At 45.5% G+C, this 26416-nt stretch overlaps 2 protein-coding genes across 3 annotated transcripts; both read left to right on the top strand.

The window, feature by feature from the left end:
- The first annotated feature begins 716 nt into the window (after positions 1-716).
- On the top strand, positions 717-1646 carry LOC125078345 (olfactory receptor 6X1). Its single transcript, XM_047690837.1, has one exon. The coding sequence runs from the start codon at positions 717-719 to the stop codon at positions 1644-1646; it is 930 nt and encodes a 309-aa protein (XP_047546793.1).
- Positions 1647-9559: 7913 nt separating this feature from the next.
- On the top strand, positions 9560-26049 carry ZNF202 (zinc finger protein 202). Of its 2 annotated transcripts, XM_047692640.1 has the most exons (8): positions 9560-9663; positions 10970-11086; positions 19125-19628; positions 20374-20584; positions 20938-21026; positions 22318-22447; positions 22981-23100; positions 23635-26049. In XM_047692640.1, exons 3-8 carry the CDS (start codon positions 19227-19229, stop codon positions 24627-24629), a joined length of 1947 nt encoding a protein of 648 aa, XP_047548596.1. In that variant the 5' UTR covers positions 9560-9663; positions 10970-11086; positions 19125-19226; the 3' UTR covers positions 24630-26049. The 2 variants fall into 2 exon arrangements, with proteins under 2 accessions (XP_047548596.1, XP_047548597.1); XM_047692641.1 differs by lacking the exon at positions 10970-11086.
- Positions 26050-26416: the final 367 nt, after the last annotated feature.

The following is a 26416-nucleotide window of genomic DNA, read 5'->3' as shown; positions in this document are numbered from 1 at the left end:
CATTTGCTAGCCTTTTAACTTTGTTAGTTTCATGTCTACGGATCTTTATTCGGTGTACAGTCATTAAGTACTTTTGTATATCAGGTCCTAATTCAGCTGGTCTTGGCATTTTGAATTAAAGCTTAGTACATTTTCCTACTTGCTTAGCAAGTGTATTCACTTCGTTTGAATGTGTTTTAGTCTCCTTTGTTAAGAGTCTGAATTAGAATTTGGAAATGGATTCTTGAGAGAAACATCTGTTCTATTATCTAAGTTGTATTTCACTGCTAATATATAACAGCAATGATTTTTAGTTGTATAAATAGACACAGAGAACCGTGGGGGGTTGTAAAATCAGCTTTCTTACACATATGTGTAATATAAATCAAGAATTTCTTTTAGAATGTAATAGGGGAGTGTGGGTCAATTTCTTAGGAGCCCCCAGCAGTGATCATTCTTATAGCCGTACGCGGTTGGGAAAGTACTTTTCCACTCACCAAGTGTACTTAATACTTTCAAAGTCCATTAAAAGCTGGTTTAGCTGGCAAAAGGACAAGCCCAATCCTGAGTAAGGAAGAAGTGCTGAAGGTGTGTATGTGCAGGGAAGTGTCCTGAAGGACCTTCAATGGAATCAGAATCCTCCTTTTTTCTTTTCTTTCTTTCTTTCTTTTTTTGGTCCAATCTGGATTTGAGCATGAGATTTGAAGGAGCTGCTTTCTTGCTTGTCTTTCTAGAGTATGAGAAATGGCACAACAATCATAGAATTCATCCTTCTAGGATTTCCTGACATCGAAGGACTGCAGGTCCCCCTTTTCATAGTCATCTTTTTCATCTACCTATTAACCCTTGCAGGCAATGGGCTCATAATTGCCATTGTCTGGGTGGAGCCCAGGCTACACATACCAATGTACTTCTTCCTCTGCAACTTGTCCTTCCTAGAGATCTGGTACACCACCACAGTCATCCCCAAACTGTTGGAAACTTTGGTGGCGGCAAGAAAGGCTATCTGCATGCCCTGCTGCCTGCTGCAGGCCTTTTTCCTGGGCACCGCCGAGTTCTTTATCCTCACTGCCATGTCTTTCGACCGTTACCTGGCCATCTGCAAGCCCCTTCGCTACCCCACCATTATGACCAGCAGCCTCTGCCTGCAACTTGCCCTCGGTTCCTGGGCGGTGGGCTTTACCATTGTCTTCTGTCAGATGCTGCTGCTTGTCCAGTTGCCCTTCTGTGGCAACAACGTCATCAATCATTTCTACTGTGATGTGGGTCCCATTTTGAAAGCAGCCTGCACAGACACAAGCATTCTGGAGCTCCTGGGTCTTTTGGCGACCGTCCTCGTGATCCCAGGGTCACTCCTCTTCACGGTGATTTCTTATATCTATATCCTGTCCACCATCCTACAGATCCCTTCAGCCACTGGCCGACGGAAGACTTTCTCTACCTGTGCCTCGCACTTGACAGTTGTGTCCCTGCTCTATGGTGCTGTTTTGTTCATGTACCTGAGACCCACAACACACTCTTCCTTTAAGATTAATAAGGTGGTGTCAGTGCTGAACACTATCCTCACACCTCTTCTGAATCCCTTCATTTACACAATTAGAAACAAGGAAGTGAAAGCAGCCCTAATGAAGGCAATGGCTTGTCCAAAGACTCCTCATCCACAGTAAAACATGCAACACATCAAAATGAACTTAAGGCAGATACAACAATTAAATGTGAAAGAGGACTGTGGAGAAGGTAAAGATGTAAAAGCAAACTATGATGGTTAAAGTATCCTATAAGAATTTGTTATGTATGGGGCACCTGGGTGGCTCAGTCGTTAAGCGTTTGCCTTCCGCTCGGGTCATGGTCCCAGGGGCCTGGGATCGAGCCCCGCATCGGGTTGCCTGCTCGGCGGGACGCCTGCTTCTCCCTCTTCCACTTACCCTGCTTGTGTTCCCTCTCTCTCTGTGTCAAGTAAATAGGTAAAATCTTTAAAAAAAAAAAAAAAAAGAGGGGCGCCTGGGTGGCTCAGTGGGTTAAGCCGCTGCCTTCGGCTCAGGTCATGATCTCGGAGTCCTGGGATCGAGCCCCGCATCGGGCTCTCTGCTCGGCGGGGAGCCTGCTTCCTCCTCTCTCTCTGCCTGCCTCTCTGCCTGCTTGTGATCTCTCTGTCAAATAAATAAATAAAATCTTTAAAAAAAAAAAGAATTTGTTATGTATGTTATGTTGTATGTATATTATGTATGTTCATGTTATATATATATTTATATATATAATGTATGTATGTATATTATGACCCAGGAGCCCTTCAAAAGAAATGAACTCATTCTCCAACAAGGAAATCCCACCTTCCGATGCATCCAGTAGAAACCACAAGACTCAAGGACAACTGTCAGTAACTTAAAAAAAAAAAATATGGGGCGCCTGGGGGGCTCAGTGGGTTAAGCCTCTGCCTTCGGCTCAGGTCATGATCTCAGGGTCCTGGGAGCAAGCCCCACATCAGTCTCTCTGCTCAGCAGGGAGCCTGCTTCCCCCTCTTTCTCTGCCTGCCTCTCTGCCTACTTGTGATTTCTGTCAAATAAATTTTAAAAAATCTTCAAAAAAATGTAAGGAATCCTATCTCCCTCTTTGTTTATAATAACTCTTCTTGCCTCATTTCCTTATCAAAGACATAAAACATCCTACATATTTTCTTAGTACTTAGTCCCTTCACAGTAGAAGTCCCTGGTAGGCTTCTAATCAATTCTAATGGGTCTTTCAGAAATGTTTTAAATAAACCAAGTTTTTGTTTGATAATGTGTTAAAAAGGGAACTTTCATTTTAATAGAATACAAATGTCTACATACACCGAAATGTGTTTATTCCCACTTAATACCAAAACTTGAGGACAGCACGTGAAAATTTCCAATTGGATTAGGCTGGTTCCTATGTTCCACTCTAAGTAGTCTAGGTGCCTATGAAACCAAAAAAAGTTTGAGAGCCAATAGAACTATGAAGGCTTTCTTGCTGGAAAACTCGGCCCAAGGTTACATTAATGACAGGGCTTGAATGTAAGGTTATCATGTAAGTTCCCTCAAGGAATGACAAACATATTCATTTAACCATGTTCTCAGGCAAGACATTTGACAGAAAAAGTTTTCTACAGAATGATGATGTAGGTGACTCACAGTTGTAATAACAAGTATTATATATGCCCCTCTCCCCACAGCAAAGAAAATCTATAATTAAAAGTCCACTAAACTGCGATTTTTTTTAAAAAAAAGGATTATTTATTGCACATCCCTTTTAATATGTTTTGCAAAAGCAAAACAAAGTGTAATGAGGTGAAAATGTTAATCTCGATTGTCCAATTGGATTTTATCTTACAGAGGAGCTGTCTTGGGGCCAGGCAGGTGGAATTGGTCATTTGAAGGCAGAGAGAGAGTCCCTAAGGTGAATATTATCAACAGCCCTTTCATCAAAAGAATGATTTAATTGCCCTGAATGAGAAAATCTGGGTAATATCTAAGTGGTCCCCAGAGAGGAAAATGGCACAGAAAGTAAAGAAAGGAGAAATGAGCAAAAAGATGACTGTAGCAGAAAAGTTTGTGAGAAGAAGTCAGTGGAAATTCTCTAAAGTTGGAGAGCCTATAGAGCATTTTTAAAATGGAGATGCCTATCTTCAGTTTGAGGTCACATTTCTACGCTGTTCAACTGTCTTCCTCTTGAACCTTCAGTAACGTTGCCTACATTACCAAATATATGTATGAACATCATGTGTATATCACATGTATTCACATATGTGTATGTTGTATGTGTAATTCAAGGAAGAACTAAGTTTCCTATCTGGAATGATGTGGTTTGAATTAAAGAAAGCCCACAGAAAAGCTTACAGCAATGGCCACAGAATATGCAGAAATTTTAGGAAGAACTTCAGACTTTTTTTGGCGTGGGCATGGTTCCAGGTTGCCTCTATCTAGGGGAATTGTGATACCTGAGTTATATTATTACTTTAAAACATTTTTAAAATCTGATTTCAAGTTTCGTAAGTATCAGTTTTCCTGGGTCTAGCTTATTGTCTTAAGAGTTACCTGTTTAATGGCAGACAGAGGTAACATAAAACACCTTGACAGATCTTATAAAGGAGAGAAGAGAGTACCACCACAGTACGACCAGACTCCAATTCATGAAAATCAAAATAGACACCATTTATTCATGCATTTTTCATATTTTATTGGTGTATTGGTATCATGTCGCAAGCAATGTGCCAGGTAACTGATTTCTGTTGAAAAAAAAACCATATTTTGGTAGTCTGCCAGAGAATGAGTTCTAGGAGTTGGAAATACCAGAGTTGGAGAGGTCTAGCCAACAAAGAAGCTCCAATACCTGAACATCAAGAATGAAATGGGTTACAGGACTTCTAGGCAGCCCTGCCTTAGATCTTCACCAACATGGTCCCTCCAAAGTCACCTCCAGGGCCTACAGAAGCCAGAGTGCTATTTTGAGGAGAAGGAGCCCTGGCCACAGAGACAACATGGCAAAGATTGACTCTCCATTGTCCTTTTTTTCCCTAGGGCTCTAGAACCCAAATATCTTCCTCAAATGTACATACCCAGCTTTCTCCAAGAGAATAAGAAATTACACAAGAACTCATCCAAACAATATCATAAACAACTTCTTCCTCAGATCCCTGGATATTAATTATTTTCCTACTACTGGAAACTCTAATGACAAAGTTGAACTCATGCATACAGCTGAGCCAAATCCTTGACAATGAGCTCTTGAGTTAATTTGTACCTGAAAGACGTACACACTTAAGTAAAGGGGTTGTTTCCGTGATAGGTTCCAAGAATACATCAGTTATTAAAAGCAGGGTTCAAAGATTCAGACTTGACATACAGAGTTAGACAAAATTAAACAGTTTTCTTCACTACTCAATTTCTCAGAATCTTTAAGACTATGTTAAAAATAAATTTCTAACTCCCAAGCTTATGCATATTAAACTGTCTGTTATATCATCTTGATTTTATTAAGAAACGTGCCCGCTATTAGTGATGTATGTAAACCAGAGCAATGACCATTTCAAAAGGTCCTCTCCTCAACCAATCAAATGGTGGCTTCATTTTCCTGCCTTATTTGGGCAAAACTTCCTTTCCTTCTCCAAGATCTAGTCCTTCCCTTGTAACTCAGAAAGATCAAAGTCACTTTTGAGAGGTACAGCTCTCCCTTACCTCTCAGGTAATAAATTCAGCTTGACTTTTCAATTCTATTAATCTTCACATACATTAGATACTTCCAAGAGGAAGATAAAGAATATGCCTTTCCCAAGCTTACCCAGCTACAGACCGCTTTTCTCAATGTGCCTTAGACTAAGACTTTCCTGCCATCTTCCTTGAGAGGCATCCAAAGTCATCTCTGTATTTATCAGGCTATTATAATTCCATGATATTTGTAAATGACCAACCAACTTAGAGATGAAATTTTTAAGCTCCCATACAAGAAAAGCTGAATGCACAAAGAACTGGACATGATTACATATCTACCAAAGCATCTAATGCCTGACCAAGTGGGTCCCCACCACTTTGAATTACATATTCTCCTTGCAAGTTTAAATGAGTCCAGTTATAAAAATGCCATTTACACATGACTCTTCCAAAACCATTCACTTTCTGTGTTCACCTGGTATTCAGCTAGTCTCAGACTGAACAACTAAAAGAGTAGAATGACATGCACTTTCAGATGAGCCCACTCCACTAATTACTCCTGCCATTTCTTTGATTTTTGGAAAATAGTCTCTCTCTTCCAAGTGCAGAAGCAACCATTTTCCTAATAATTAGGTCTTTGTTCTTCATCAAATACTGTTTAAAAAAAAATAACAACCTAAAGCCCCAATCTCCCCCCCCTACGGCTTTTGTCCAAGCACTTGACCTACAATAATAACTTTATAAATCACCTTTCCACATCCACTCTTGGACCCCTTCATTCTCCTCTGTGGCCAGAAGGAGCTTATAAAAATATATATCTAATCATGTCACTTAATTAAAATCCTTCAGTGGCTTCCCATTAGCTGTAGCAGATAATGCTTAATTTAGTCTATAAGACCTTTGGTCTATCAGATCTGATCCCTGTCCACAATACCAGGTCCATCTCATATATTTTTCTGTGGCTCTCTGGCCCTAGACACACTATCCCTTCGGTTTCTCTAATACTCTAAGCTCCTTTCCACCTCAGGACCCTTGCATATGCACTATTTCCCATTACTTCAAATATTCTTTTTTACCCCACTTCCCACTCCTACCCCCAATCTCAGCCTGCCCACTCATCCTTCAGAACTCTGTTCAAAGCTTACTACTCAAGAAAGTTTCCCATAACCATCTCTCTTTCAGCACCATCAACAGGATTAGGACCGCCAGTCATAAGCTCTCATAACATGCTGTACTTCTCCTTTGTAGAACCTACCACAGTCATAAACAATTTATACAAATATGTTTCTTTCCCCCCAAACATATATACCACAAGAAAGTTAGCTCCGGCGAGGACAGGTTGTTCTCCACTGTATTCCATATACTACCACAGTGTCCAGGAATAGTAGTTACTCGATAAATAAATCCCACTGATGAATGAAGGACCAAAAACTGGACTGACAGAAAACCAGTCACATCACAAACGGACTGTAATCTCTGTAGTTCTGTTTGTAAATATCCCATACTGTGGTTTGTGGTTATTTTTTAGATTTTATTTATTTATTTGACAGAGAGAGAAATCACAAGTAGGCAGAGAGACAGACAGAGAGCGGGGGGGGGGGGGGGGGCGGGGGAAGCAGGCTCCCTGCTGAGCAGAGAGCCCCATGCAGCACTCAATCCCAGGTCCCTGGGATCACAACCTGAGCTGAAGGCAGTGGTTTAACCCACTGAGCCACTCAGGCGCCCCCACATACTCTGTGTTTTAAAAGTATAAATGAATTACCATAAACAATATTAGATTAGAATCCCCAATTTATACCAATCACAAAAATAAATGCAAAATCTAACCATAAAAAGGAGAGCAAAAAATGTAGTAAAAAAAAATATAGGAGGAAGCCCTGATGATTTTGATGTGGAAAAAAATGTTCTGAAATAAGACATGAAAATCAAAGCCACTGAGAAAGAGAGTATCACATTTATCTGATTTGAGTTAATTAAAAAAAATTTTTATTTATCCAATTTAAACTTTATTCAATTTAAACTTCAAGACAATAAATTTATCCAATTTAAACTTTATCCAATTAAAACTTTATGCAATTTAAACTTTAAGACAATAAACAAAGTTAGAATGTAAGCTATAAAGCCGAAGAAAGTATTTGCAACATATATATTAAATGATTACTATCAAGAATATATAACATTTTTTTTTAAAGATTTTATTTATTTTTTTGACAGACAGAGATCACAAGTAGACAGAGAGGCAGGCAGAGAGAGAGAGGGAAGCAGGCTCCCTGCCGAGCAGAGAGCCCGATGCGGGACTCGATCCCAGGACCCTGAGATCATGACCTGAGCCGAAGGCAGCGGCCTAACCCACCGAGCCACCCAGGCGCCCAATAATATATAACATTTAACAATGAATAAGAAAAACATCCAACTGAGAAATGGGCAAACTCATGGGAGAACTACAAGTTACCAATAAACATATAAAGAATGTTCATTTTCATTCTTAATCCTGGAAAGGAAAGGTAAAATATGAGACACCACTTTCTTACCCATTTTACAAGTTTTTTTGAGAGAGAATGAGAGAATGAACTGGGTGGCGAGGCCTGGGGGGTGGGGCAGATGAAGAGGGAGATAGAGAATCTTAAGCAGGCTCCCTGCTCAGTGCTCAATCCCAGGACCCTGAGACCATGACCCAGGCCAAAACCAAAACTTGGATACTTAACCAGCTGAGCCACCCAGGTGCCCCTCACTTAGGAGGTTAGCAACATCAATAGTGGCATGAATATGGGGGAGGGCGCCTGGGTGGCTCAGTGGGTTAAAGCCTCTGCCTTCGTCGGCTCAGCTCATGATCTCAGGATCCTGGGATCGAGTCCTGAATCGGGCTCTCTGCTCAGCAGGGAGTCTGCTTCCTCCTCTCTCTCTGCCTGCCTCTCTGCCTACTTGTGATCTTTCTCTGTCAAATAACTAAATAAAATCTTAAAAAAAAAATTTGAATATGGGGGAGAATATTCTCATATGTGGCTTTTAAGATCATACACTGGTGCCGTCTCTGGGAGATAATTTGGTAGTATTGATTGAATGTATACAACCTATATGACCCAGCAATACTTTTTGTCCCAGAGTAACATTTGCATGTATGCATGAAAAAGATGTTTACTATAGCATTGTTTGTGTTAGTAACAATTATAAACAACACATATTATCTATAGGCAAATGGCTAGACACACTACAGAATGTTACGAATGCAAAAAGTAGGAGGAATAAGGCAGATCTGTATGTACTATGAGCAGGTCTCCAAGGCCCAGTACTAGGAGAAAATAGCGAATTGAGGAATCTAACACGAACCCACACATATATGCACATGCACACAAAATAATATTATATGATTTCTATGAATACACAAGTTTATTATATGTAAAAGTAGGGTAAAGGTCTGGAAGGTAAATACCTGAGAATGAACCTTTGGTGGGAGAGATGAGGAAGCCAGGATTAGTAAAAGATCACTAACTTTATCTGCAATGTTTGAAATGTTTAGAAAAACATTTATGTATCATTTATGAACTTACTATTTTAAAATATTGAATGAAATCTATAACCAGAACATCTGACACACAGTAGGCCTTCACGAACCGTATATTCCTGGCTCTCCATCAAAAGTGATGAATACCTCGGCTTCAAAAGCAGTAGACTGATCCCAGCAATGTGTCCCACGAAAATAAAACGTGTAAGAAAGACACAGATGGGGGGGGGGGGCGGGAGAGAAGGCCCTCCCATGGCATGTGGAAAGTGGTGACTTAGGGGGTTCAAGGGACAGGGAGAGTAAAGAGGAAAATAGCAGAGGTCACTGACCTAGACACAACTGAACAAATGAGATCAGGGAGGTCAGTCTTAACAAAACACAAAGACACGCTCCAAGGAAAACAGAAGAGAACAGGATACCCTAACTCTTCTCTTACTAAGCTTCTACTACGTTCCAAAGGGTTCACTTGCAATATATCCCTTAGCTCTCAGAGCAAGGCTTATAATTACACCCATTTTAGAAGATGAACACTGAACCTTAGAGGGGTAGAGGGGTTTGCCCGATGCCCCTCAACTGTTGGCGAATGCAAGAGCCAAACCCCAAACTACTCTCTTTGCTATCCTGATTCGCGAACAATTAAGAAAAACCAAGACTCCAAAATCAAAGCAGAGATCAAAAAACGGTGAAACGAGTCTGTGAGTAAACTGAAGGCCCGGGGCTGCAGGAGGGGCGTGCGGCCGGAAGCGGTCTGGCCCCAGGCTTTCCGCGCTGGGTCCCCGCGACCATCAGAGCTTCCAACCGCGCCGAGCAAACAGAGACCAAACCTCCCACCGCCTAGAAGGGCTCCAGCGCCGCGAGGAGGCGGGGCAAAGCCCAGTTTCCGGTTCCGGGCGCAAAGGCCCCACGTGTTCCGACCCGCCAGGCCCCGCGCGGCTCGGATCCGGCGGCGCTGCTACGGCCGGGAGTGGGTGGGGGAGAAGCCGGGGCAGGGGAGGAGCCGCCGGAGCTGTCGGAGCCGTGAGTGCTGAGGGGCTGGGCCGGGTCGGGCCGGGCCGGATCGCGTGGAGCCGGGCAGGGCAGGGCGGGGAAGAGGGGGAGAGGTCTGAGACCCCGCCCCCCCCCAGAGCCTGGGGAGATCGCACTGTGCTGGAAGAAGGGGCGGTGGCAGGGTAGTGAGGGGGCCGAGGCGTTGCGGTCCCCAGGGCTCCCGTGGCCGGAGCTCGAACCTCTGGGGACGCGGATGGCGCTCCGGGCTTCTTTCGGTGCAGCCACCGCCCTCCGCCCCCTCCTGAGGCCTGCAGAAACGCAGTTAGTTCGTACCTCCCTTTGCTTCCGCGCCAGCTGGCCCCCCCGGCACCGAGAGAGGAGTTGTCTAGGCCCCTCTATTTCCCCCAGCTTTTTCTCACCCCGTCTTGAAGATTGTTCAAGAACCATCCCCCCCACTCCATCCCCCGCAGTCTCCCGGCCCAGACCAGCCCCATCTCTTTCCACCACCAAACTCCCCCCTCGCCAACACACATACTGATACACTCACCCGTGATCTTATCACCCTTGGACACCGTCTGGCCTGTGGCTTTTCAGCTGCCACTGTGACCGACCCCGCGTTTCCCCTCAAGCTAGTAGCTTCTGTCTCCACTTGCAGCTTCCCTCCCCGCAAGCCCTCACAGCCACTTCTGAACCCCACCGTTAGCAGGAGTATACAGGCCTCTGCTTCTTGTCTGGTTTGACCAAAAGTTTGTTAGTTCGTATGCCTTGGATATTCTGTTTTCTCAGGGGTCAACCCAGTTTTTATTTTTCTGGGCATTGGAGATTCTTGTCTCCCAGGCCCTTTGATTACCCTGTCTGCCTCCGTCCCTGTACTGACCACCCCAAAGGTGACCTCCTAGGCCTAGCTGTTCTGTGACCACCTTGGTCCTAGAGAGCACTGTCACATCCAGGCTCTCACTCAGATGTTAGGGTGAGAAGTGTCGGTTATCCTCTATCCACACACTGCAGGTGACACCCAGGGCAGCCTGACTCAGGAGCCATAGAAAGCTAGTGGAGTCCCCCTTCCCTCTTCCCAGCTTCTCTTCTAAGTCACCCCACTGGGCCTTGACCCAGAAAGCCACTTTAGAAAGGTTGTGAGGAAGCCATGGGGAGAGAGGAATGTTGGTGGGAAGTATGTGACAACCAAGCAGTTAGGGTTTGTGGCCACTTGTCTTGGGTAACTTTCTGCTGATAGATTCTAGTATAAGAGGGCCGGCAGGGTTGGAGGGAGGAAGGGGATTTTTCCTCTTAGAATCAAATACCTGGGATTCATAATCTTTCCCCCTTTCTCCTCCAGCTGTACCCCTTTTGCACTCTTTTAAATACTATATTGCAGTAGACAGTCATTTCAAGGGCACAGCAAGGTTTACTACGATGTGAGGGACTCTTGGGCATTACAAACTATACAGATGAGGTAAGTTACAGGCTTAGATTTTTTTTGTGGTTAATTTGGCACAGGCATAAAACAGTCCTAGACTCTTGACTTTTGCAAATCTTCCTTTAAATTTGGGTAGCACCGGGGCACTTGGGTGGCTCAGTGGGTTAAAGCCTCTGCCTTCGGCTCAGGTCATGATCCCAGGGCCCTGGGATCGAGCCTCGCATCGGGCTCTCTGCTCAGCAGGGAGCATGCTTCCCTCCCTCTCTCTCTGCCTATTTATGATCTCTGTCTGTCAAATAAATAAATAAAATCTTAAAAAAAAAAATTGGGGCAGCACCGGAAAAGTTGGATGCTTTCTGCTGAACCTTAAGTTTACTTTCTTTAGGTACTGGCTCTCAAACTTACTGTGCATCTCAAGCACCTGAAGGGAAGGCTTGTCAAAGAGATTGCTGGGGCCGCCCCAGAGTTTCTGATAACAGGTCTGGGCCTGGGCTTGAAAATCTGCACATTTCTGACAAGTTTTTAGGTGCTTGTGCTGCTGGTTTGGGTTTCTCACACTGAGAACCACTGCCTTTGGCCAAGCTCCTTCACATAAACAGTGCAGTGGTTTGGGGAATCAAAAGACATATGTGTGTACTTCTGTTAGAAACCAGTAATATGATCTTGTGTGGATAATTTAACCACTTAGGTCTGAGTTCTTTCGTTTTTAAAACTAAGAAAGCTTACTTTAAAAAAAAAAAAAAAAAACCTCCATAATTGCTAGTGTTCTATGCCAAATAGAAGATGAAATATTGATGAGTTCTCCCCGTGATTTTTTCTTTTTTTTTTTTTTAAAGATTTTATTTATTTATTTGACAGACAGAGATCACAAGTAGGCAGAGAGGCAGGCAGAGAGAGAGAGAGAGAGAGGAGGAAGCAGGCTCCATGCTGAGCAGAGAGCCCGATGCGGGGCTCGATCCCAGGACCCTGGGATCATGACCCAAGCCGAAGGCAGAGGCTTTAACCCACTGAGCCACCCAGGCGCCGCCCCCCCCCCCCCCGTGATTTTTCTTAATTCTCTTGATAGGAGCTTCCATTTTGACCATATTACTTATATCCTTTTTTAGGTTTTTTGCTACAAATTGCTAGTATCCTAAAGTCCCTGCTGTTTCGTAACTACTTACTAAATTCTTTAAGGTTAGAGCCAGTGCTTTTTTCATCTTTCTCCGTCTGGCGGTTTGGATTGTGTGGGACACACAATTGATGGTCTGTAGGTATTTGTAGAATGAATAACCTTATCCCCATATCCCCTATCTTTTCCCTTTGAAGAAGTTTTTCTTCCCTAGTTCTGCATCGTAAAGCGGTATATGGCTATGCCACTTGATTCCCCCAGGCCATTGGGATAAATGCTGGTGCCAAATTCCTATAACTGTCCCTGTGAGTGATTTATTACCAAGGTCTTGGCACCCACTGATTCTAAATTTTAGTGCATCCGTATCCAAGTTGGAGTAGGATAGATAGCTTAATAAAATTCAACACGTTTTACTGAGCACCTTTTCTACCAAGCATTCAACAAAGCATTAGGCACTTGGAATATAAAAATGAATATAGAGGTCCTTGCCATCCTGGGATGCCTTCTACTCTTTGCACCATGATTTTATCTGCAGTGGAAGCCTGCTGCTCCTCTGATTCCTCTGGTCGGCAGGCATGGGTCCCATCTTTTATCATCTCCTCATAAGTGAGGGAGCCTCGGGCAATGCCGGAAGGAAGTCCTCTAGATACAAAGCAAAGAGTATTTTGACAATATCAGTTACAAAACTAAAACCATAATACATGACCCTTGAATTCACTGTTCCAAATTACCCATATTTACTTCTCGGGTCAGGGTCTAGTTATAAAATATATTACCCTGTTGTTTTTCATTAAATGATGTTTCCTGCATCCCTGTGATTGGCCTTGGCCATGTTTATTGTAGTAATGAATTGGGTACAGTTACTTTAACTCTGGCTGTCATATGAGCACTGCCTCCCTCATTAGGATGGGTGTTCGGTTTGGTGAGCGCCCTTTTCCCACTTCAGACCACTTTGTGACGTTCTACTTTAAACTGAGCCCTAAGGGGCGCCTGGGTGGCTCAGTGGGTTAAAGCCTCTACCTTCAGCTCAGGTCATGATCCCAGGGTCCTGGAATCGAGCCCCACATCGGGTTCTCTCCTCAGCAGGGAGCCTGCTTCTCTCCCCGTCTCTCTGCGTGCCTCTCTGCCTACTTGTGATCTCTGTCTGTCAAATAAATAAATAAAATCTTTTAAACTGAGCCCTATAATTGACCTGCTTTGTTTAAGCCATTGACCACCTCTAGGTAACCGTTAAGGTTAGGAAGCCTAGCTTCCCATTGGACATTAACCAGTATTGTCAGGACTGCCAGATACTCCGTTCTGGACTCTTAAAATCTGTTTTTGGCTTCTACCCATCTAAACTCTTTGAACTTCTTAGGCTAGTACACCATGGCCCAGGTATTTAGTAAAGAAGCCTTATATCCTTGTTCCACTCAAAGCCCTTCTGTTACCATTAAAAAGCAAGATGGTTTTTCAAAGGATGATCCAGCTTTCTGTCTTTACATGGAAAATCATTCCCATTTCCCAGATAACACATCTTGAGGAGGTAGAACCCAGATCCCCTACATGCAAGGGCAGAAGTACCAGCAGTCCTGCACGGCCTCCTGGGCCTGTGGTACACACCTAGAGAAAACATTTTAATTCAAAATAAAGTGAATTGGTATGTTTCTTATAGTTTATTTCACATTCTTTTTTTTTTTTTAAGATTTTATTTATTTATCTGACAGAGATCACAAGTAGGCAGAGGCAGGCAGAGAGAGAAGAAGAGAAGCAGGCTCCCTGCTGAGCAGAGAGCCTGATGTGGGACTTGATCCCAGGATCCTGAGATCATGACCTGAGCTGAAGGCAGAGGCTGTAACCCACTGAGCCACCTAGGCACCCCAACACTTTACTTTTGATATAACAGTAGACAGACCAAGATTTTTCCTGTGCATTTAAATTTTTTTTTGGAATGACAGTGAAATAAAGGGCCGTTTTCTTGTTCATTGTTTAAATCTTGTGTTCTTCCCAAAAGGATTTAAAGTAATTGGAAGGGAAGAGAACAAAATAAATTGAGCATCTGCTCTCTACCGGGCTCTATGCTGTAGTGATTCTGTATGTAACTTCATTTACTCCTTAAAGCAACCGTGGGAGTTAGGTAGGATAGCCACATTTTGAGAATGAGAGCCAAGACATAGTGTCACGTGGCCAGTAAATGAGGAGAGGGATCCAAACCCAAGGCTCCAAAGCCCCAAACCATTATGTGAAAAGCATGGATACACACTTGTATACAGGACAGTTACCCATAAAAGATAATCTTCGCAGTAGAGGGATCATACCAGATAATCTTTAGTTTTAAACAAGAATACAGCGGGGCCCCTGGGGGTGTCTCAGTTGGTTAAGTGTCCAGCTCTTGATTTTGTCTCAGATCATAGTCTCAGGGTCGTGAGCCCCTGCGTGGGGCTCTGTGCCAAGTACAGAGTCTGCTTGAGTCTTTCCCTCACCCTTTACCCCTTCCCATCCTTTCTCCCTCTCCTTCCCTCTCTAAGAAAGAAAACTATAGCGTTAGAACAGGGCAGTTAACAATTTAGTTGATTCCTATTCTAGAATGATGATAGGAGCAGGCGGAAGGTCTGGTTAGCCCCAGAGAATAGACATACCCAGATTTCCAGGTTATGGGCCAGCATTAGGGTAAAAAATAAAATTGGAGGCAGAAAGACTAAATACAGTCATTTGAACCCTGATGCCCACTGAAGATGATTTGCTACTGAATAGATCACTATCTCTCTATTGCTGTATGACCACAAACCTTGTCATTCAGGGTCCAGAAAGCCCTCCCGAAGCAGTCAGATTTGCAGGTAGGGAACCAGATATCCTTTTATTGCCTGCAGTTTTTGTTCTTGTCCATAGAATGCAGTTACGGCCTTCGCTGGAATGTGACACATTTTAGATAAGGGGCAGAGGTAGCTGGACCAAAGGCCGGAGAAAGCTCTTGCCTTTTCCACAACTCCCCAGTCCTGCTCCATACACCCTAGAAACACTCAAAAGATGAGGTCATGGAGCATGCCCAGCCCTAGGCTTGTGAAGCTTTTCTGTAGACATAGTTTCAGAGCCTTCTAGAACCAAGTCTTTTGCTCTTCCTGGCCTGGCTTCAGTCTCTATAGAGTCTTCAGTTTTTATCTGTCACTGTGGAACCCTTCCAAGGGCAGACACGGAGGGAAGGTATTAGAAGAGCATGGACAACAAGTACAGGGCTGGTTGCAGCGTAGCATATCCCAAGAACCTAGAATGAAACAATGTCCATTTTCGTTCATAAGCTCACAGAGCTCAGCTAATCCTGTGAGTTAGAGTAGTTATCTGCAGAGGACTCTTGTATCATCTCATGGTTCCCTTAGAGCTGCTCCAGTTACTTGAAGTGGGGCTGGGACGTGCTTAACCCAGTGTTCTTTCCACGCACTGCCTGCCTCCTGTTCCTTCCCATTTCTTGTCCCATCAGAGGCTCCTCTTCTGCCCATCATCCTGCCATTGCTGATCTGTTTGTCTTTGTCTCTTCCTAAGCTGCCAAAGTAAATCCAAAACAAACAGTGGAAACTTCAGTTCATAATTTCTGAGAGGATTTAGAAATGGCAGGTTTTAATGTCGACCTTGTACGTTCCTTTGTCTTTGGAGAGCAGAGCCCTCTGAGAGCAGGAATGCTTCTGTCAATGCAGACTTCATAGTCTCTGCAGTAGACGATCTCTAGTAGCCAGTGCTATGTGGAAACGAGGAGCACTTCTAGTCCGCCTCCCTGGGCACGGGTCCTCAGACTTCAAAGATGATTGCGATCCCTTCATTAAGCCAAAAGACTATCAATTCATTATTATCTCAGAACTCCCAAAGAAAACAGCCTCACTGAAGATGGGCATAAAATTTTAAAAGCTACAAACAGCATAATAAACAGACCACCATGGGGTAGAGACAGCAGATCTGGTAGGTAAGACAATGACCACATAAAGATCTAGAAATGAGGGAACTCTATAAAGCAGGGTATGAAAGTAAGTAATGTATGTTTGAGGCTACCAGAAGAGAAATAAGAGCATGAATGAATGAAAAGCCATTTGAGATAACAGATAATAAAAATAAACAACAGGGTCATTGAAATTAAACTCTGTTTTATGGGCAGCATGACATTAGACCCAACTCTTTTTTTTTTTTAAGATTTTATTTATTTATTTGACAGATCACAAGTAGGCAGAGAGGTAGGCAGAGAGAGAGAGAGGGAAGCAGGCTTCCTGCCGAGCAGAGAGCCCGATGCGGGACTAGATCCCAGGATGATCCCTGAGATCATGACCTGAGCCAAAGGCAGTGGCTTAACCCTCTGAGCCACCCAGGTGCCCTAGACCCAGCTCTTAAGAGCGGATTGTTAACCTTGAAGGTAGATCTGAGACTGAGGTAATGAAGCCCCCAAAGACTGAAAAATGAAGAATGCCTCACATTGCATGTGGAGAGGGGTCTGCAGGGGGCAGGACCGGGAAGACTAGGGGTGAAATTTAAACAAAGTCGTTCATTCAACATACAAGCATCTGTTACATGCCAGGGTGGTGTAGGAGATGGTCATGTTTTTAAAAGTTCCTCTTAATGCCTTTCAATGGCTCAACCAGGGGAATGGCAGTGGAGATGAGATGGATTTGAGAGACCCTTAGAAGGAAGGATTAACAAGATCGGTGAATTAAAAAGTATAGAAACAGTGGAGGGAAAGATGGGTTCTTCCTGATAAAAATGGGAAGAAAACTTTATTCATTTAAATTCACTTCATGTGCACTTTATCATACATGTTGGGAACGTCAAGGAGGTTCATAGGAAGCATAGCCGGGGACTGGGTGTGCTATCCCGGGATCCATACCACGGGCGTGGTGATGGCGTTGTGCCCAGGTTGCTGCATAGGCACAGTGATGTCCAGCCATTTTAAGGATGGGGGAGTGGGGTCAAGGAAGACATCTCAGAAGACATGGAATCGAAGCTGCCTTAGAAGTAAAGTTTCACCTAATGAAGGGTGAAGACTCGGAAGGAACGTGTTCTAAAGTCAGAGAGCATGGGGCTTGTGTGTGCTTCACATGCATACTGTGTGTGTGTGTGTGTGTGTGTGTGTGTGTGTGTGTGTGTGTTGGAAAGGATTGAAGAGGAGGATGAAAGGAAGGTCTGCCTAATTTAAAAAACTTAGGAGTTTGTTTTTCACTTACAAGACGGGGGAATGGTTGAGGATCTTATAGGGAAGGGACATGATCACATTTGCCAAGAGTGCTCATCACTCTTGTGATACTGTCCTTGGTAACTTGAAGGTAACAAACTTGCAGGCGGGGAGCTCCAGGTTGGAGGCAGTTGGGAGTAATCCAGACAAGAACTGATCAGGAGCTGCGGTGCAAATCGTAGGAATGCAGAAGAGGGAACATGCCAAGAAAGGGAACACACCATGCGGCATTGGAGCTGGGGGGTGGGGAGGTTGCATTTAGAAGGAACAGCCTTCCTATGAGCATGGTGTCCTGAAGAGACACCCGCTTTCCGTTGGAAGATCAGCAGTTCGCGATAGCTTAGTGATAACACAGCAAAGGGGAGGGTATGAGGCTTGACAAAGCAGTCGAGGGCTGATGGGGAAGAGCTTCGTGTGCCATTGCCGAGGACATTATAGCTGATCTTACTAACAGAAGTATTTTAAAAAAGTGTTGAGTGGTGCACTTGGGACTCTAATTTAGAAAGATAGTCAACATTGGGTTGCCATTGCCCTTCTAGGCACTTGACAGTGATATGTTTAATCCTCAAAGTCACCCTGGTCGATGGATACCATCCTTACCTCCACGCCATAAATGGGGAAACAGGCACAGGGAGCATAACTGTGGCCTCACACCTACCAAATGGTACAGCCCCAGTTTAACGCCTGGCAGTCTGACAGCAGGACTCTCGTCCTTCCCTTACACACCCTTGGTGTTTCTCCATCACCACACGCATCAGGACCACGTGTAGCATTTCTAAAGACACAGTTACCTCCATTGACTAAAGCCCAAGTGTCCAGAAGAGTGTTGAGCAGTACTTATTTTGCAAAAGCTCCACCATGATTATGCTGCCCTCTGTTCCTGGTCGGGTGCTGCCGATATCCCAGGTAGGCAGTCGGGTCAGTAGTCCAGGCGAGAACCGAGGGCCCAAGCTCAAGCGGTCTGTGGCAAAGAGGAGGAGGAAACGGATTGAGAGGCTTACAAGGTAGAACTGGTTTAAGGGGCTGTAAGCAGTGGGGAAGAATCAGAATTGAGTCTAAAGATGACAAAGTGGAGTGTTTACTTAGCTAGTGATCTCAGCCAAGATAGGATCTCAGGAAGTGGGGTGGATTTGAGAGTCAGCGTAACTGTCAGTCAGTCAGTTTTGAACACTTGGGTTTGAGGGTCTGGAGGTCTTCCCAGCAGAATATTGCTCTGGGGGTGCCTGTGTGCCCACCGCTGTGTAAGGGGCTTTCCTCACTGTTACCTCACACAGTTTGCCCCTCAGATCTCTGGGAGGCCCCCTTTTACGGAGGAGTTCCTATGGAGTGTGGTCGAGTTTGAAATGAGCCTTCCTAAAGGCTTCCCCGTCTGTTTCAGCCTGGCAGATGGGTCTCTCTTGGTGTGTATGTAAACGTGTGTGTGTGACACAGATGGTGGTCAGTACGATGGGTTCCAGCCGGCGATGAGCAGCGCCCTTTGTCCTCGCCATTTTCCTTGCAGTTTCAAAGGGTTCGTGAAGTAGAGATGCAGTGTTTTTCTGTTTTCTCTGTGGGGTGTGAACCTGGCGGAGGGTGAGGCGTAAGAGAACAAACTTGAGGCATAGATCATCCGATTTCAACCAAATCTATTTATAGCTGATGGTGGTGGAGATGAGCGGCAGGGTTTTAATAGTGTGAGAAAGTGTTAGGTGTGCCAGGTTTTGAGTGAACTCAGAACTGTTATCCCTGTGTATCAGCTCATGCTTACGCTGTTGTTTGTCTCTGCTTCTCTGCCCCAGGTCCCTTGGGAGAAACTCCTTGAGGTGCCCAGGCTGAGACTGGGGGGTAATGACGGTGTGAGCTCTAGATGGTATGAGACCCCTCCCCACAAGAGCCAAACAATGGCTACAGCCTTGGAACCAGAGGACCAGGATCTTTGGGAAGAAGAGGGAATTCTGATGGTGAAATTGGAAGATGATTTTACCTGTAGGCCAGAGTCTGTCTTACAGAGAGATGACCCTGTGCTTGAGACCTCACACCAGAACTTCCGGCGCTTTCGCTACCAGGAAGCTGCAAGCCCTCGAGAAGCTCTCATTCGACTGCGTGAACTTTGTCATCAGTGGCTGAGGCCAGAAAGGCGGACAAAGGAGCAGATCCTAGAGCTGCTTGTGCTGGAACAATTCCTTACTGTCCTACCTGGAGAACTGCAGAGCTGGGTGCGGGGCCAACGGCCAGAGAGTGGCGAGGAGGCGGTGACGCTGGTGGAGGGTTTGCAGAAACAACCCAGGAGACCAAGGCGGTGGGTGAGGAGGGGGAGTCCTGATCTGTGTGATGTGGAGGGGCCTATTTCCTGGAAGGATGGATTTGGGGCATAGGGCATACAGGGAGGGCCCTCATCATTTACCCTTTAAAACTAATTGACTCTGCTCTTGGGTTGTGCCTAGATCCATAAGGGGCAGGGGTGGGTGTGTGTGTGTGTGTGTGTGTGTGTGTGTGTGTGTGTTTGCGTGTTTGCGTGTGTTTGTGTGTGTGAGTGAGTGAGTGGGACTTCTCTGGTTTTTGAAATCCCTGCTTAGGAACCATCTTAGGGACCTCAGCACTCAAGGGTCAGATGGCTTTGATTTTCCTTACTTTGGCTGTCGAACCTCCGGTTCTTGAGGAAGCCAGTTTTGTGACTTTCTCAAAGGTCCTCTTAGACTCTCAGTCACAGATCCCCCTCCTGGGACCATAAGACAGGGAAGCAAACAACGAGGAGAGCCACAGGTGGGAGCAGTGGAGATGAAAAGAATGGGTATCTCAGAACCCCAAGTGACAAGGGCAGGGGTGGGGGAGTGAGGAAGCTGTGCGGCAGTGTCCGAATGTCCCCACCTTGTCCTGGGGAGGATAACCTTCAACAACTTTTGTGCCCCAGTGGCACCAGAGACTCCCCTCCTTATCTGGGACCCTCTGGGAGTGTTTCTTTTGGCAGCATCTCCTAAAATAAGCCCTGATGTCAACCGAGACTTTCCTCTTGACTCCATGCTGACTGGAAATTGGAATTATTCCCAGGTGACTGTCCATGTTCATGGCCAGGAGGTCCTATCAGAGGAGACGGTGCATCTGGGAGCAGAGCCCGAGTCACCTAGTGAGCTGCAGAACCCTGTGCAGATCTCAACTCCTGAGGCGTCCTGTGAGGAAACCGTACAGAGCCCGGATCTGGGGCCACTGGAAGAGCAGAGCCTGCTCCATGAATTGGAGTTCCAGCCCCTGCAGGAGAGCGGTGGGAAGCCTCAGCAGAAGGGGGGATTGTGGCGGGCAGAGTGTGGGAAGGGGGCTAGTTCCCCTCTATGGAGGAGGCTAGGTGTGGAGCATAGTGGGAATAAATCACAGAATCCAGGGTATTGAGAGAAGACATTCCTAGCTAGCGTCCCCCAGAAACCCGGCCGAGCTGAAATAGTCAACCCATCCTTGCTTGTCCTCTTGGCATGTCAGTAGTTTTCCACATGGTGGCAGTGGGGGGACTTGAGCTGCCCTTGGGCCGGTTTCTGGATTCCTGCCAAAGAGCAGGAGAGACGGTCAGCTGTTTGCCGTTTACAGGGCACGTTGCTCATCTTCGCCTTCTTTTCTTCATAGAGGTTCCGGTGTCCCAGGACCCATACCTTCCCGAAGAGAGGAACACTGGAAACCCAGAGATGGTTGCCCTTCTTACTGCCCTTTCACAGGTGTGCTCTGGTTTCCCCTCTGTGCCTCAGAGAATTTGAAGAACCACCAGGCATTAGCTGAACAGGTCGGACAGGGCACAAATGTCCACTCTCCTTTGCCAACTTAAGTTCTCAGTTCTAGACGTGTCTGCAGCAGGAGGAGTTGCATGGAATGGGATGAATGACCGTAGTCTCATTTGGATCTGCAGCCTCCCGAGCCTTATTTGCCACTGCCCAGAGAGAGGGACTAACAAAATGGGATTATTTCATAACTCTCTGGTACAACCTGGAAGTGGCTGAATGAGAGCTTATTTTTGGTTTTTAGAAGTCAGCTTGATAGTCATTTGTAAGAATGGCTGACTGCTGCAGAAATGCTTTCTGGAATTGTATGGTATCCTCTCGCAGGGGCTGCCCTCAGACCACAGCACATAGGAAGCCCTTCCCGTGGTCAGGGCCTCGAAACTAGGCTGTGATGCTGGAGAGGAAAGGAAAAGGCTGCATCTGTGGTTTCACATTGCAGTCCAGGTGCCATCGAAGGGCCTGTGTGTGCTGTGCTGACCCTGTAGGTGATAGGGGTACCTGGAGAAGGTCAGGGAAAGCTTTCCAGAAAAGGTGAATTTTTACAGAAATATAGGTGGCATTAAGGCATCAGATAGGGTGTTAATGAGGACCTTTAAGACTCTTCTTGTACGGGGACGCCTGGGTGGCTCAGTTGGTTAAGCAGCTGCCTTCGGCTCAGGTCATGATCCCAGCGTCCTGGGATCGAGTCCCACATCGGGCTCCTTGCTTGGCGGGGAGCCTGCTTCTCCCTCTGCCTCTGCCTGCCATTCTGTCTGCCTGTGCTCGCTCGCTCTCCTCTCTCTCTCTGACAAATAAATAAAATCTTTAAAAAAAAAAAAAAAAAGACTCTTCTTGTACGTTAACCAGTGTGCTCTGGAAGAAGAGCAGAGGCTGGCCCTGAGAGAAAGCAGTGGGACTGGGAGGCCCAGAGGAGGAAATAAGAAAGTGCAGAAGTAGGAAGTCGGGGAACAGCAGCCCAGAGTGCTGCAGATTTCCCGAAGGGAGCCCAGAGTCTTATGTGCATGCCTTTTGTCTCCGGCCATAATCTTCATCCCATGAACAAAATAGGCACCTCTGGGAGCATCCCGTTTTTTTGTTTTTTGTTTTTAATTTTAATTTTATTTATTTATTTTTAAATTTTTATTTATTTTTTATTTTTTTAATTTTGTTTTGTTTTTTTTTGTTTTTGTTTTTGTTTTTAGGTTTTTTGGTGGGGAGCATCCTGTTTTAACCAAAGCCTGTGTCTTTTCAGGGATTGGTAACTTTCAAGGACGTGGCTGTGTGCTTCTCCCAGGACCAGTGGAGCGACCTGGATCCAGCACAGAAAGAGTTCTATGGAGAATATGTCTTGGAAGAAGATTGTGGAATTGTGGTCTCTTTGTGTAAGAAATTTCAAGTGTTTCTAGGGTGTTCTGAGCACAGAGGTCTTTCTCCTCTTGGAAGTTGTGGGGGTCTTAGACCTTAGAACTGTATGCACCACGCTTCTCTTAGCCTACCCCACCGGCGAGACAAAGGACGAGCTAAAAGCAAGACAGTATCATTCCAAGCTAAAGGGAAGAGGAAATGCTTAGAAAGTGGTTGGAAACCTCTAATAAGAAAATAAAATTATAATATATAGCTTTAGTATATTTGAGGCGGTGTGTGAGTTTTGAAGCAAGCAATAGAAGTTGAAGCTGATCTGCTTACTTGAGTTTGGGGAAAGAGGGAGCGTTAACAGTCCTAGACTATCAAGTTGCAGACGAAGGGCATGAAATGTGTAGGGTTTGGTGAGAAGTGCTCAAGCTAAAAAGACCAGATTGGAGCCACTGACCGGGCCGTCCGTTTGTTCTTCAATCGACCCAACAGCAAAGATCTGCTCTTAACACAGGGAATTGCTGAACCAATCGTAATGTCCCACTTTCCCTCTCTTGAGCAGCATTTCCAATCCCCAGACTAGATGAGATCTCCCACGTTAGAGAGGAAGAGCCTTTGGTCCCAGATATCCCAGAGCCTCAAGAGCCTCAAGAGCCAGAAATCCTGAGTTTTACCTACACAGGTGAGGAACGACAAAAGGCATCTTCCCCCGCAGGGCTGGCACTTCCCCTCTCCCTCTGGGGTGCCCCTCTCATTGGTTCTTCTAACCTGTTGGCCATTACCCCTGTCTCTCTCTGAATGCCAAATTCTTCTGTCTTCATCCTCCTCTTTCCCCTCCCGTCATTCATGTGAGGGGTATGTAATGCAAGGTGGTGAAAGAAAAAAAAAATGGGAACTTGGGAACGCAGCTGTAGTCCTTTACTAAGCAGGTCACTTAAACTCTCCGTCCTCAGTGTCCACATTTGTGAAATGAGGATGATAATTTTTGTCTACACCAAGGCTTGTTGACAGTATGAGATAATGTATAAGAAAGTGCCTGGCACATGACAGAAATTAGTTGACTGGTTATTTCCTTCTCTCCCAGCCTCTGCAGTTATGAAATATGGGCTTCTCTCTGTGGTCTTGCCTTCCCAAGACTGTTTAAAAATCCCAGCGTTGTGTGGAAGGCATTGTCCCCTCTATAATTTCCCTTGTTCTCCTCTCACCCTCTCTACAGGAGATAGGAGTGAGGATGAAGAAGATTATCTCGAGCAAGAAGATCTGAGTTTGGAGGATCTACACAGATCGATTTTGGGAGATCCAGAAATCCACCAGACTCCAGACTGGGAAATAGTCTTTGAGGATGATCCAAATAGACTTAACGAAAGAAGATTTGGTACAAATATTTCTCAAGTTAATAGTTTATCGAATCTTCGGGAAACCGTGCCTCTCCACCCCTTGTTAGGGAGACACCATGACTGTCCTGTATGTGGGAAAAGTTTCACTTGTAACTCCCACCTTGTTAGACACCTAAGAACTCACACAGGAGAGAAGCCCTATAAATGTGTGGAATGTGGAAAAAGTTACACGCGGAGCTCGCATCTTGCCAGGCACCAGAAGGTCCACAAAATGGGCACGTCGTATAAATTTCCCCTAAACCGTAAGAATTTGGATGAGACCTCCCCTCTGGTCCAGGCTGAGAGAACTCCACATGTTGAGAAACCCTATAGATGTGACGATTGTGGAAAACACTTCCGCTGGACCTCAGACCTTGTCCGGCATCAGAGGACACACACAGGTGAAAAACCCTTCTTCTGTACTATTTGCGGCAAAAGCTTCAGCCAGAAGTCTGTGCTGACAACACACCAAAGAATCCACCTTGGAGGCAAACCCTACCTGTGTGGAGAGTGTGGAGAGGACTTCAGTGACCACAGGCGGTATCTGGCACACCGGAAGACACACGCAGCCGAGGAGCTGTATCTCTGCAGCGAGTGTGGGCGCTGCTTCAACCACAGCGCCGCGTTTGCCAAACACCTGCGAGGACACGCCTCAGTGAGGCCTTGCCGGTGCAACGAATGTGGGAAAAGCTTCAGTCGGAGGGACCACCTCGTCAGGCATCAAAGAACCCATACTGGCGAAAAGCCGTTCACGTGCCCTACCTGTGGGAAAAGCTTCAGCAGGGGCTATCACTTAATCAGGCATCAGAGGACCCACTCAGAAAAGACCTCCTAGCTAGGTTCCCATGTGAGGAGGTCTGGATTCAGCCCTCACCTGGGGATGGGCTAGGAGACACCCTCTTGTCAGCCTGAGAAGACCTTTTCTGGGGAGTCTCCCTGACGTGCCCAGATCTACATCACCTCTTCCCACAGCTAACTAAAGTCCCCCAGGCAGAACCTCTCAACCTTCTTCTACACCTTGAGGAGGTTTTTTGCCCAAAATACAACCTGGGTGGAGGCTTCTCCTTGACTGGAGTGTTCCTGCCTCTACCTCCTGGGTGTGAAGTAGGAGATGCAGAAGACTTAACAATATCATGGTTATTATACTTTCCCCTAAATAGGCTGTTACATATCCTAAAGACTGCTTCACAGCCTCAAGTCTAAAGTTGCCCAGGACAGCCCTTTAGGTTGGGTGAGGGACCGGCCTCTAGGATTCTGTCCTTACTGGGCTCAAATCTTAAAGCACACAACCCTGAACTCAAGGCAGGAGATTTGCATCCTCATGGCTCTGCCACACATTCACGTGATAACTACAGATCTCTCACTGGTTCACTTCTTCACCATGCACTTTCCTTTGATACCTGGGGAGAGATGGGAGAAGTGTCTGATGGGGGAAAACCTCGAGGCTGTTTCACATGGACCTTGTCAGGCTGCTCCCTTACCTGTTGCCAAAATACCAGGGGCCAGACCCTGCTAGAAAGGAGGGTCTAGTCAGAAACCTCTTTCACTGGGGGTGTTTTCCTGTTGGAATACTCATGCCCACCCTCCTTAGTGTTCTACCAGCCTCTTGGTTTTCCCCCTAGCACTTCTGCAAAAGGGAGATGCAACAGCTGGGTGCCAGGGGAGTCAGTAAAGCGTAATTACATCACAGTGAAATCATTTACATTCCCACATGCATACAGGCCCACCCACCCTGCCTTCTTTGCATGGGTTTGCAAAGGGATTTTGGAACCATGTCGGCTAACATAGGTACGATAATAATTACAGAATCACGATTGACTGGGTCACTTCATTTATATGAAGAACACAAGACCTGAGACCAAATTTTGAAGAAAATTTTGTAAAAGCTGTTGCTGCTGGCTAAGGCCATCAAGACTATACTGACACCCAGCCCCTATCCCTGCCTTGGTTCTCTGATATCAGGGAAAATTATGAACCCCAGCACCTGGGACCCTGAAGAATTTACCAGGAGTAAATGGCTTTCATGTATTTGCGTTGTTTGCTTCTTCTTATGTGATCTCATTTTTATGTAATTAAGAACTAAATAGTAGTATCTCATGGCTGATAGTAGGATCTCTGTTGCCTGATTAAGGATCCTTGGAGATGGGGAGGAATAATTACAAGTCTCCCCTGCTCTGCTTGTGGGAGCGGCAAGGACTGGATGAGTGTCCTCCATAAATGGAGCATAGGGTATGGGATTAAAGCATGAGAAGGGAGATTGTCTTCTGTGCCTGGTTTCTTCAGCTGTTTCTCAATCCATTATGTGCCACTGTGTACAGAGAGAATGGGTAGGATAACAAGGTTTCAGACCTAACAGCTCAACAAGATAATTCACATTTTGGCCGGTACTGATAACTCCAGTTGCCCAGTCTGGCTTTAATACCAGTCAGCCATTGTCCTGGAAATACACACGTATGGAATAAATAAAAGTAACACAGGCAGCCCCGTCCCCTGGTGTCTGGAACTTTCCATTGTATTAGCTTCCCAAGGCTTCAGGTTCCAGAGAGTTCGGGATGTCATACATCCAAAGACATCAAGGAGTACACAGTAGTTTTCAATGAGGCAGGTCATGGTTGGCAGAGC

Source organism: Lutra lutra, chromosome 10 (assembly GCF_902655055.1).
Source record: "Lutra lutra chromosome 10, mLutLut1.2, whole genome shotgun sequence".
Classification (NCBI taxonomy): domain Eukaryota; kingdom Metazoa; phylum Chordata; class Mammalia; order Carnivora; family Mustelidae; genus Lutra; species Lutra lutra.
The sequence above is the reverse complement of the archived record's forward strand: the minus strand, read 5'-3'. Positions and strand labels throughout refer to the sequence as shown.

Excerpts from the sequence above, each read along its gene's own strand:
- ZNF202 (XM_047692641.1), top strand. The coding sequence starts at position 19,227 with ATGGCTACAGCCTTGGAACCAGAGGACCAGGATCTTTGGGAAGAAGAG. Across the intron at positions 19,629-20,373 it reads CCAGGAGACCAAGGCGGTGG|GTGACTGTCCATGTTCATGG; the intron begins GTGAGGAGGGGG and ends AATTATTCCCAG. Across the intron at positions 22,448-22,980 it reads TGGAATTGTGGTCTCTTTGT|CATTTCCAATCCCCAGACTA; the intron begins GTAAGAAATTTC and ends TCTCTTGAGCAG.
- LOC125078345 (XM_047690837.1), top strand. The coding sequence starts at position 717 with ATGAGAAATGGCACAACAATCATAGAATTCATCCTTCTAGGATTTCCT.